Source organism: Danio rerio, chromosome 14, assembly GCF_052040795.2.
Source record: "Danio rerio strain M-AB ecotype USA chromosome 14, GRCz13ab, whole genome shotgun sequence".
In the NCBI taxonomy this organism is placed as follows: Eukaryota; Metazoa; Chordata; class Actinopteri; order Cypriniformes; family Danionidae; genus Danio; species Danio rerio.
This window is the reverse complement of record NC_141034.1, coordinates 49,084,642-49,096,663: the sequence shown is the minus strand read 5'-3', so window position 1 is coordinate 49,096,663 and position 12,022 is coordinate 49,084,642. Positions and strand designations below refer to the sequence as shown.

General features: G+C 38.0%; 1 protein-coding gene across 1 annotated transcript; it reads right to left on the bottom strand.

Moving 5' to 3' along the window:
* Positions 1–794: 794 nt before the first annotated feature.
* On the bottom strand, positions 795–9,296 carry top6bl (TOP6B like initiator of meiotic double strand breaks). Its single transcript, NM_001135145.1, has 12 exons — positions 9,227–9,296; positions 9,006–9,061; positions 8,738–8,803; positions 8,457–8,652; positions 5,938–6,076; positions 5,575–5,757; positions 3,792–3,913; positions 2,473–2,583; positions 2,248–2,346; positions 2,112–2,166; positions 1,333–1,559; positions 795–856 (listed from the first exon to the last, which is right to left on the bottom strand). The coding sequence occupies exons 1-12, from the start codon at positions 9,272–9,274 to the stop codon at positions 806–808; spliced, it is 1,353 nt and encodes a 450-aa protein (NP_001128617.1). The 5' UTR covers positions 9,275–9,296; the 3' UTR covers positions 795–805.
* Between the last annotated feature and the right edge of the window lie 2,726 nt (positions 9,297–12,022).

Below are 12,022 nucleotides of genomic sequence, written 5' to 3'. Positions count from 1 at the left end.
AAACAAACAACAACAAAAAAATTAATATTAATAATAGATGGTAGTAATAATAATAATAATGAAAGGAAAAAAAAATATGTATCACTATGAATAAAAAAATCCCACATGCGCAAAAACATAATTATAAGCGCGTAGATAAACCTAATTATGCACTAAAATGGTCTCTTGGTGCCAAAAGTAATACCTGTATTGCTTGTACTATACTTTTATCTGTTGTATTTACATAGTAATTGGCTTTTGTTGCTGAAAATATTAAATAAATAAATTAAATTATAAACAAATAAATAATGATTTACATAAAAAAAGATAAACCTATTTTTTTATTTAAAAAAAACGAAATAAAAATTATATTAGTGTAAGTTTTTGTGGATAATTAGAACTAAAACTATTTCTGGTACTTAAAATTAAATAAAAGTCAACTGAAAAATAATTGTAAAGAAAATCTTGATGTCAAGAAGTTATATTTATTTTTATTTTGATTGAATTTGATGTACTAAACTATAACCAAAATAAAGTAAATACAAAAAACTATGTACACATTTACTAAATATATACCAAAAACTTGTATACTGCATATACATAAACATATAACAAAAACATAATAAAAGAAAGACACAAAGACAGCAAAATACAAAATAGAATATTTATAAATAAAATATAAATATTATAATGTTTATTTAATTTGGGATTACTTAGGTTTATTAGTTTACTACTCGTTTATCGGTCTAAAATATGTAAATGGCTTTTATGGTCTTGGGGACACGAACAAAACATTGGAAAAAAAGTCATCTCAAATGCCTTTTCTTTAATCCCATTCAGAAAAGTTTTCCAGCTCTTGAAGCCACTGCTCCTCCACCTTCAAAAACATAAAAAAAAAACAGTTCAGACATGCACACAACACACATATTTTTTGACAGAGCTGGGCTACAGATTAAATGTGCGTTTTACAGCATTTAATATACAGTTGAATTCACAAATATTAGCCCCAGGACTTGGAGTTATAGTGTTCACTTTATTTTTGATCACTATATTTCCTAAAAGATGGTTAAAGATGCAGTATGTAAGTTTGACAACCAGTGGTTTAACTAGATATTGCATTCCTGGATCAAAACAAACGCAAGTGCAGGTTGCCAGATTGAGGACCAAAAAACAAGTCAGACGACAGAGTTATTAAACTATTATGATTAGAAATGTGTTGAAAAAAAACTTCTCTGGTTTTATGCTGATTTCATACTCTAAATCCTTCAATTCTGTTCCATTAAACAAAAATTGGGGAAAAATATACAGGGTGCTAATAATTCTGACTTAAACTGTAGCTATAGATGTATCAACCTGTTCATTTATCAGTTTAACTGAGGGTTTGTCTTCAGTCATTCTGGCTTGTTGAATCTGAGGAAGATGGACAAGAGAAAAGGGACTTTTCTGGAAGTCTGATGTCTCATTTGTGTCTGAATCTTCAGAGAACGGCTCTGTGCATTGCCTCTTCTCAGAGATGAAACTTGAAGATTCAAGATCGCAGTGAATCCTCTTAGAAGACAGTAATGGGGGATTTTCAAATGCTGGAAAACATAAATCAAAACACAATAATCTCAGACAACTATAAATGATGTGTGTGCTGCTTTAATGTCAATAGCTGCCGAAAGACTTGAATTAGGAAGACAAATTTTCATTCATTCATTCATTTTCCCTCGGCTTAGTCTCTAATTTCTCAGAGGTCGCCACAGCGGAATGAACTATTCCAGCAAACGTTTTACGCAGCGGATACCCTTTCAGCTGCAACCCAGTACTGGGACACACATATAGACTCATTCACACCATTGCCAATTTAGTTTATCCACTTCACCTATAACGCATGTCTTTGGACTGTGGGGGAAATCAGAGCACTCGGAGGAAACCCATGCCAACATGGGGAGAACATGCAAACTCCACACATAAATGCCAACTGGCCTAGCTGGGACTCGAACCAGTGACCTTGTGTCTTGCTGTGAGGTGACAGTGTTAACCACTAAGCCACCGTGTCACCCAGTAACTGTAGTATGCTGAATTATTGACACATGAACATTAAATTAATATAATAATATTAACTATTCCTTGAACTAATTAAAACTTACCCTCTTCCAAGATGTCAGGACTCCTTTTTTGAGAGCAAACAGCCTGTGTCACCTTCTAAACACATTACAATCACAAACATTCAGTAAGAAGGTTAACTGATGAATGCAGAAATGAAAGAAACACTTGTGAAAGCACCTTTTCTTTTCTACACTTGGTCCTTGGAGTAAATCGCCCATCCACAATGCTTTGAAGAGACTGTCGCAGTGATGTCTGTAACTCACAGGTGCTCTTGACCTAAAACAAACCCATTTTTTTAAACAAATGTCACAAGTTTCAAAAGCACCTCCTTAAGAATAAGTGAAATGACACATAAAAGTGTGTGTTTTTGGAGCCAGTATGAATTATAGCCATATAACATACCCTCATGCTATCAACGCAGGCTGTTCGAAACTCTCCATTGCTGCTGCCGGCAATGATACTGTTCACTGAGCTCAAGACAATGGGTATGGTAGAATTCAACCTTTGCCTGCCCTTAAGGACACACAGAAAAGACGCATGCTTCAGTGCTGTTTAAACAATGACTAATAGCTGTGGTGTCACAATTGCTCCATTTAGACTACTGTTCAAAACTTGGGGTCGCAAAGCCTTTTAAGGGTTTTGGAAGAAATATTTTATGCTCACCAAAGGCTTGTGAGAAAAGAAGGTGGTAAAAATACATTAAAACAGTAATACTGTAAAATATTATCACAGTTCATTTTAAAACATGTTATCAGTATGTTAAAACATGTTAGCATTGTGCTTAATCATGCTAGTAACCTTATAAAGCTTGCTAGCATTGTTTTAAATCATGTCTCATTGTTTTAAATCAGGTTATTAGTGTATTAAATTCATGTAAGAAACATTAACAAGATAACATCTATCTATCTATCTATCTATCTATCTATCTATCTATCTATCTATCTATCTATCTATCTATCTATCTATCTATCTATCTATCTATCTATCTATCTATCTATCTATCCATCCATCCATCCATCCATCCATCCATCCATCCATCCATCCATCCATCCATCCATCCATCCATCCATCCATCCATCCATGTCTTGTTCTGAGATGTTATCATTATTTATTTATTTATTTATTTTTCTGGATTCTTTGATAAATTAAAAGTTAAAAAGAACCATTTTTGTGACCCTGTGGCAAAAAAATCTGTCTTATATTGCACATTGTGTCGGTCAAAAACGAGAGATATTTCCTTTTATGCCAAAAATCATTAGGATAATAATGAAGACATACCATGTGTAATATTGAAGACATTAAAAATTTACTGAAAACATATTAAAGCCTAATTTTTGATAAACAATATGCATTGCTAAAAACTTAATTTGGACAACTTTAAAGGTGAATTTGTTTTAGTCTTTTCTTTTTGGCACACTCAGATTGCACACTTTCAAATACTTTAAAATATCTCAGCCAGATTTTATCCTAGCTGAAAAGCTTATTCATTCAGCTTTCAGATCATGTATAAATCTCAATCTTACAAAAATGACCCTTATGACTGATTTTATAGTCCAAGGTTACAATTATTAACAGCTAAATGTGCTATTATTAGGCAGCTAGCATTATATATGTCTTTACTGTCAATTTAATGCATGCTTGCCACATGAAAATACTAAATTCACACTTCTGAACAGCAGTGTAGTAAACTCAATGACAACAACAACAAAAACAAATCTTACTGCATGTCTTTTCTGAAATCTCTTCAGTGTTTTTTTCATGGTAGACTGAAGAGTCGCCCTCAGTTGATCTTCGTTGTACCAAAGAATTGCATCCAAGTGTCTCTCAAAAACCTCCTCGCTGCCTGACACATCCAAAAAGAATATATTTAAACCATTAAATGGATTATTCATACAAAAATACAAACTTTGTCACCATTCGCTCATTCTCTTCACTCTTTTCTTGAAACCCAAACATATAAAAAAAAAAATTTGACCTCAGTAGTTTTTTTTCTATCGTGCATGTTTACAACCAACTTTCTTCAAAACATCATCTTTTGTATGAAGAAACTTATGAGGGTTTGGAGCTTCTTGAGGGCATAAATAGTAAGTAAATTTTAATTTGTCGTGAACAAACATGCGGCAGACTTTTTATTTAAGTACGATGACAAATTTCCAACTGAAATGCAATATTGGGTAGCGGGTTGGGGTTAGATTTTTGTGCTCGTCCTCTCATCAGCAATTTAACAGTTGGAGGGGAGTGGCTAAGCATATTTCACCCAATCCGTCAAACTGACATAATCAGAGAAGGACTGCCGTTTCAGAGTGGAAGCAAATGGTTACATTTTCCAAACAGTTTTGTTCACTGGATTAACACAGATTAATTGTTTACCCTAAAGGGCACACATTATTCCCCTTTTTACAAGATGTAACACAAGTTTCTAATGTCCCAAGAGTGTGTATGTGAAGTTTCAGCTTACAATATTTACAAATAATGGTTTATAACTCTGTGAAACTGGCGAAGCAGTGGCGCAGTAGGTAGGGCTGTCGCCTCACAGCAAGAAGGTCGCTGGTTCGCACCTCGGCTCAGTTGGAGTTTCTGTGTGGAGTTTGCATGTTCTCCCTGCCTTCGCGTGGGTTTCCTCCGGGTGCTCCGGTTTCCACCACAGTCCAAAGACATGTGGTACAGGTGAATTGGGTAGGCTAAATTGTCTGTAGTGTATGAGTGTGTGTGTGAATGTGTGTGTGGATGTTTCCCAGAGATGGGTTGCGGCTGGAAGGGCATCCGCTGTGTAAAAAACTTGCTGGAAAAGTTGGCGGTTCATTCTGCTGTGGCGACCCCGGATTAATAAAGGGACTAAGCCGACAAGAAAATGAATGAATGAATGAACTCTTTAAAAACTGACCCTATTAGGCTTTGGATCAAAGGGTGCTTCTTGGTGACTGTTGCTTTAAATTCAAATGAGATTGTGATCTTTTTAGAGGAGCGCTACAAACATCTATGTCTCAGCATATTGGCAGATTCAAAACAGGACTAACATCCTCTATGAAAAATGTCAAAAGAAGTGGCTCAGAGCAATTATGTGGAGACTAGTGTTTTTTCATTTGTGCATCCAAAACTCCACATTTATAATGCTTCTTAGTCACTGAAATTATCTTCAGCAGGTACTGTGTAAAAACTCTAATGGCAGACGGCTGCTTCTCACTCAGAGCTGTCTATGCTAATGATGGAGAGATTGTCACTAATGGGTGGGGTTTTCCCCCTCTGATGGCACAGGGAGAATGTCAAAGTGCTTTTGCAGACTAATAAATAGAAATAATTCATTTTTAACATTAAAATGCTGAATATAGTCACACACTCTTACCACACAACTGTGTTTAAACCCCTTATAAATGTGATTTTTGCAAAATAGTTAAAACTAACAATGTGTTCTAGCAAAATAAACATTGTAAATTCTTAAGTTCATGGGGACTTTAAGACAAATCTAAATACATCTATGTAACAGAGCAATCAAAAGGGGCTCACTTATGAAGTCTGTGATCTGGGAGCGGAAGGGGTCCGTGTACTGAGCAAAAATGAACACAGTTAGAGTCTGTTCTACAGCGTGACTGCATTCTGGCTCATTGTTCTGTTGTACAGCATCCCAACATCGTGGTTCCTGACTGCGTTTGATTTCAACTGAGAATTCTACATCTGAACACAGAGAGCCTGTAAAGAAATACATAATTAAATGATATATACACTGTCTGAACAACTCTAGCCTCAAATCCAATGTGATTTGTAGCACATTATGCTTTGCAGCAAGGCTGCCATCCATAAAATTACAACACAGTGAGAGAACTTGCTCTCAGCAACCCCAATTTCTTCCCATTTAGACCTGTCATTTACCCTGGATGTTTTGTGATTCTTTACAGCAGACTTTGGAAAGGCCGAGATCCGCCCAGGACAGTGAAGTAGCCAAACTCTGGAGGAAACTCATCTGTGCTTGTTGCATTAGAGGCAGGCCACATGGACTATACACTAATATGTGTGATGACTGTTAAGTAAACCAATATTTTAACTTTTTTTTATAATAATACAGCAAATAACACCACTCATAAGACTACTACTGTAACCATATGCATTTTTGGTGCCACAATGTTTTTTTTTTTTTTTAAGTTCCTTGTTTTGTTTAAAAGGCACCTATTTTACCCCTTTCTCTGGATTTAAGATAAGTCTTTTGTGTCTCCAGAATGTGTCTGTAAGGTTTCAGCTCAAAACACCCATCAGATTATTTATTATAGCTTTCAGAAAGTTGGAATGTTCTGCTTTAAACACTATGTAGCTGTTTTTGTTGCTTGTGCCTTTAATACTAGTTCTCCCTGCCCACTGTTCCCACGTGCCTGTCAGAGTGTGCCTCAATCTCCGCCTTGGCTGTGGCGGATAACAGACAGACATGAAGAAAGCAGATCTCACGTAACGTTTGTGAGAAATACTATGAAGTATGAAGTTTCCCAATGATTATTTGATGTATTTGTTGTGGAGTTAATTTAAGCTTTTCTGCGATGAGTCACACACAACATTGTTACAAAGTTTACGCACAGACACAGCGTGCAAGTTAACTTTGCAATATATAATATTTGCACAGCAAATATGACAGGATACACTGTTGTATGGATATCCGTTATGTTAATGTACAAAATAAACCTGATTTATCGTCCACAAACTGGGATTGAAGCATCTTCTTTTATAATTGTACTGACATGCGGCTGTGCTGATAAAGACGAAAAAACAACAACGCTGTAATTCATTACAAACATGCACTGTTTTAAAAACGTTTTAAACTCGTAAAACTCATTCTTGATTTGAAAATAATTGATGATCATAGAGAGCTGAACAGATCTTTTAATCCCAGTTGCTTTGCCCATGTCCTGTCAAGTTGATATGATTATATGCTGTACTATGGAGACACGTTGCGGTACTCCTACGTCACGCTGCAGTCGGCCTCAAAATGTGAGGGATTAAGATCCTATTTTAACATCAGGAAATTTTAAAAAAGAGACTTATTGTCTTTATATCACCCCAATATGACTGTGGACACACTATACCTACACACAGTTCTGTCCAAACAGCTTACAAAAGATTATTTTCCATCATAGGTGCCCTTTAAGTTCTAAAATATATTTATATAATTATATTAGGCCAAAACACTTTCATTTTCCAAACAATTTACACACTGTGGCATCAGTTCTTGAAACAGTTGGTTCAAGGATCAGCTCACTCTAAACCCTGTCCTCTGAGTGTCGCTCTACTCTGATTGGTCAATGTTAGAAACAAATGTTTATTCCCATATCTCAGCTCTAGAAGCTTCTTCAGCACTTGTAAACGCAGTGATATGAACAGCAATTATTGTGTTGGCTCTACAGCATCAATTTGAGTCCTCATCCTCTGGAGGTTTGTTTTTTTCAGCAAAGAAAACAACATCTAATTGACATATCGACAACACAAACCAAACTTTTCCAGGCCTCAATACAACCACAATGTTTGATGCTCAATGCCGATGACTACAGACACCCAATTAAGTACATTTATTAAGTACGCATTCATTCATTTTCTTTTCAGCTTAGTCCTTTTATTATTCAGGGGTTGTCACAGCGGAATGAACCGCCAACTTCTCCAGCATATGTTTTACGCAGTGCATGCCCTTTTAGCTGCAACCCATCACTAGGAAACACCCATGCACTCTCATTCACACACATACACTACGGACAATTTAGCTAACCCAATTTACCTATAGCACATGTCTTTGGACGGGAAACCTACACCAACACAGGGAGAACATACAAACTCCACACAGAAATGCCAACTGACCCAGTCGAGGCTTGAACCAGCGACCTTCTTGGTGTGAGGCGACACCGCCCCGCCCCATGTCATTAAGTAAACGTGTTAAATATGTAGGCTTGTGAAACTTTGCACACCTTTCACTACTAGAAGTTATCTGAAAAAGCATAATAGCTGTACATTTGAATGACAGGCGACGCAGTGGCACAGGAGTGCTGTTGCCTCACAGCAAGAAGGTCGCTGGTTCGAGCCTCGGCTGGGTCAGTTAGTGTTTCTGTGTGGAGTTTGCATGTTCTCCCTGCGTTCGTGTAGGTTTCCTCTGGGTGCTCAGGTTTCCCCCACAGTCCAAAGACATGCGGTATAGGTGAATTGGGTAGGCTAAATTGTCCATAGTGTATGAGTGTGAATGAGTGTGTGTGGATGTTTCCCAGAGATGGGTTGCGGCTGGATGGGCATCCGCTGTGTAAAACATATGCTGGATAAGTTGGAGGTTCATTCTGCTGTGGCGACCCTAGATTAATAAAAGGACTAAGCCAAAAAGAAAATGAATGAATAATTTTGAATGACAAACAGTATGAAAAGGATATCCGTATGCATGAGAGGTGAGTGGGCCAGTTGGCATACTGATCCATACAGGGTGCAAGTGTTGCCATGGTAACTACACTCATTTCTCCATACAGTCCAGCCTCTATTGTGTCCGTGGGGAGCACAAAGCTCAGCGGGTCTCCCAATTCCTGATGAATTTCTGGACAGGATTGCAGACTCCATTTGGAGAGCAGACTCCTTCAAAATCACAGAAAGACAATAATCATGACAACTGTCATTGAGGTTGAGTTGTACTGTTTAATACAGCATTGCAGAAACTGACTGTCTGTATGAAGCAGTGTCCATAGAAATGTTGTAATCCATCACTGAAACTTTACTTTTCTCACCACTGTAAAGGAAAAAATAAAGACTATCACACAAAATGTATTTTTAAATAAAACAAAAAAAATAATGAAATAATAATAAGCAAAGTAAAATAAAAATATATGTATTACTGATGTTTTTATTATTTACACTATTACTCAAAAGCTTGAATGTGAACACAAGTCCTTATTTTTATTTCAGCTAATAATTTAATTAAGATGCAAGACCTGAATATGTGCTTGTGTGTCACTGAATCTGTCTTAATCTCAAAGATGATCTTCACCTAAAATAAACAAAACCAGAGCAGTTTTCAATCATGATTAATTAAAAAAATTAAATAAGCAATAGTATTATTATGAAAATACACCCTTATAAAACATTACTTAACTTAAGGGTAATGGTTTTGGCTTATTTCAATGTAATTAAAAATAAATGTCAATGGTTTCACCTGTGCATTAACCAGACTGAGTCTGTGCAGAAACCTCTGGATCTTCATCTGTTCAGCCTCCACTGACTGACTAGAAGTGTTTCCGACCTTTTAGAAAAGGCCAGTTATTCATACTATATGCCTACCGGTAATATGACGAGCGCAATATTTCTTCAGTATGAGAATAAGACACAAACTAATTGTTAAACACAAATTTCATATGATTACCCAGGCACTTACATAGCAAGAAAAGCTGAAAAACAAACGTCCAAAATTGTCAATAAATGTCTGAAGCTCTTCCTGATGACCAGACCTACAAGGTGAGACCTGCAAAGACAGCCTTTCCAAAGCCTCTGAAAAAGAATAACAACCAATGAGAAGCTGAATCTATTCACAGCTGTGTATACGGTATGTGAAACTGGACCACAAATCCATTTAAAAATCTATAAAAACACACCATTAATTTATTATGCTGAATGAGTATATTTTGGGCAATAGTCAAAAACACATTGTATGGGTCAAAATGATAGAATTGTATTTTATGGCAAAAATCATATTATTAAGTAAATAACATATATGAATATTATAAAAAAAATATAAAAAAGGTAAATTAACTATTGTAAATAGATCAAAATTCTATTATTCATTACTAATGTGCACTTCATTTAGACCAGTGGTCTCAAAGTTAATTCCTAGAGGGCCACAGCTCTGCAATGTTTAGCTCCAACCAGCTGCAACTCACACCAGCTTAATAGTTCCGAACAGTCTTATGCTGCATTCACACCAGACGCAGAAGAAGCGCCAAGTGTGAGATTTAGGGCCTACTCACACTATGCCATCCGTACCGTGCCCAGGCCCGTTTCCCGGATCATTTGAGAAGTGTAAGTGCGCTGAATCGGGCTCAAGCATGGTTCACTTGGCCGGCCCTGGCCCGGTTGGAAGAGGTGTGCCTGAGCGCGGTTCACTTGGGCTTTGGCACGGTACGCTTGTGTGTGAGTGCAAAATGCGCCAAAGCCCGAAACTGAAAGCGAGACGTGACTTTTAAGGGGCTGTTTCATATGGATTTATTAATCATTCTTACTGTTCAGTGAACGCAAACTGCCGTAGTTTATTAAAGACGAGAACTCCTCACAGCACGACAGCTGCGCGGCTTCAGCAGACCTCCTCATTCCTGCAGCACGAGGGCTTTATGACTGTTTATGAGCGCCAAAAGTGGTGGATCTGTTGGGCGAAATATCTGACTGCGTGTCACCGCATCCCTAAGGACTGTTTGGCGAAATATTTGACTGCATGTCACTGCATAACAAACGACTGAAACGATATAATTAGAGAAATCTCCACTGTGCTACTGAGTGAGAGAGCGCTTCTCACTGAACAGCGCAGCAGCGATGACGTAAGCGTGCCGAGGCCTATTTGTGGTGTGAGTGCGGGCCGTCGGGGGAGACGGGAGACGGGACAAGCGTGCTTTGGCCCGGTTGGAGGCAACTGTACCTAATGTGAGTACGGCCTTACATGTCAAGTCAATCCAAAGGCACGTATAGACATACTGCGGCATGAATGGTGCGGTGCGAATTGAGCGTTTTGCACGTTTAACGCACTTAATGCGCGTTACTCGAGTTCGAAAATCTGAACTTCAGCAGACATTCGCGCCGCGTTAACCAATCATGAGCTTGCTCTTGTGGGGGCATGATTATGACGTAGCGCCAACCGGTTGTTGGTGTCCCGGGGGAAAATCCTCCTGCTGACACAGACAACAGTTGATCAAACTGGGCTCGGCTTAGTCGGAAGCACCGCTGAATGCTTCCATCTACCAGGTACAGTTTCTGGAGGAATTTATGAGCTCACAGAGCTGGGTGCACCTCTAAAAGGATCTAGTGGACTCAGACATGACTCCAAATGAATCAACGCTGTTTTTCAAGGTTCATAAAGCACAAAAACACAGATATTCTCTCAATAAAATCCATGTTAGCCATTTAGCAACGAAGCTACAGTCACCACCAGGCAGACAGAAGCCCTGCCCATCATGCAAATACGTGTCTGTTCTGAAGTGAATTTGACGCGCGAATGAAGCAGATTTTGACACGCGAATGAAGCAAGTAAGCTCATATGTTTACGCGTCTATTTACACACGAATATCGTGATTTATCCACGCGTTCCGCGTCTGGTGTAAACACATTAGTTGGATCAGATGTGTTTGATTAGGGTTGGAGCAAAACTGTGCAGAGCTGCAGCCCTCCAGGAATTGAGTTTAAGACCTTTGATTTATACAAGGGGTGCCGGGAGGGTCGATGTCCCACATGGTTAAGCTCTAACTTCCTTCACCACACCTTCCTGGAAGTTTCTAGAATACCTAGAAAGAGCTTATTGAGCTGGTTCAGCTCATAAACTGTAAAAATAGGGTTCAGTTGTGTTTAATTAGGTTATGAACTAAAATATGCAGGACACCGGCCCTCCAGGACTGAGTTTGGACACCCCTGATTTAGACCCTCAGATTCCAGATTTGTAATAGTGTTCAGCCAAGTATTGACTCATGCTAAGAAACATCATTCATTCAGCTTCCATATTATATACAAATCTCAATTTCCAAAAATGTACACTTATGACTGGTTTTGTGGTCTACTAAGAATACACTCACCGTTCAAAGCAGGCTTGGAAAGTTTCTTACACCAAGTACCAGCAGCAGATACTGTAAACAACAAATTGAGGTAAAATTGGTTTTATATTCACACATTATGACTTTCACCTTTTCACGATTTCAGAAAAGTATTCTCTGCAAATTAGGGAAATCATATTAGGGGCGACAGAGTGACTCAGTGG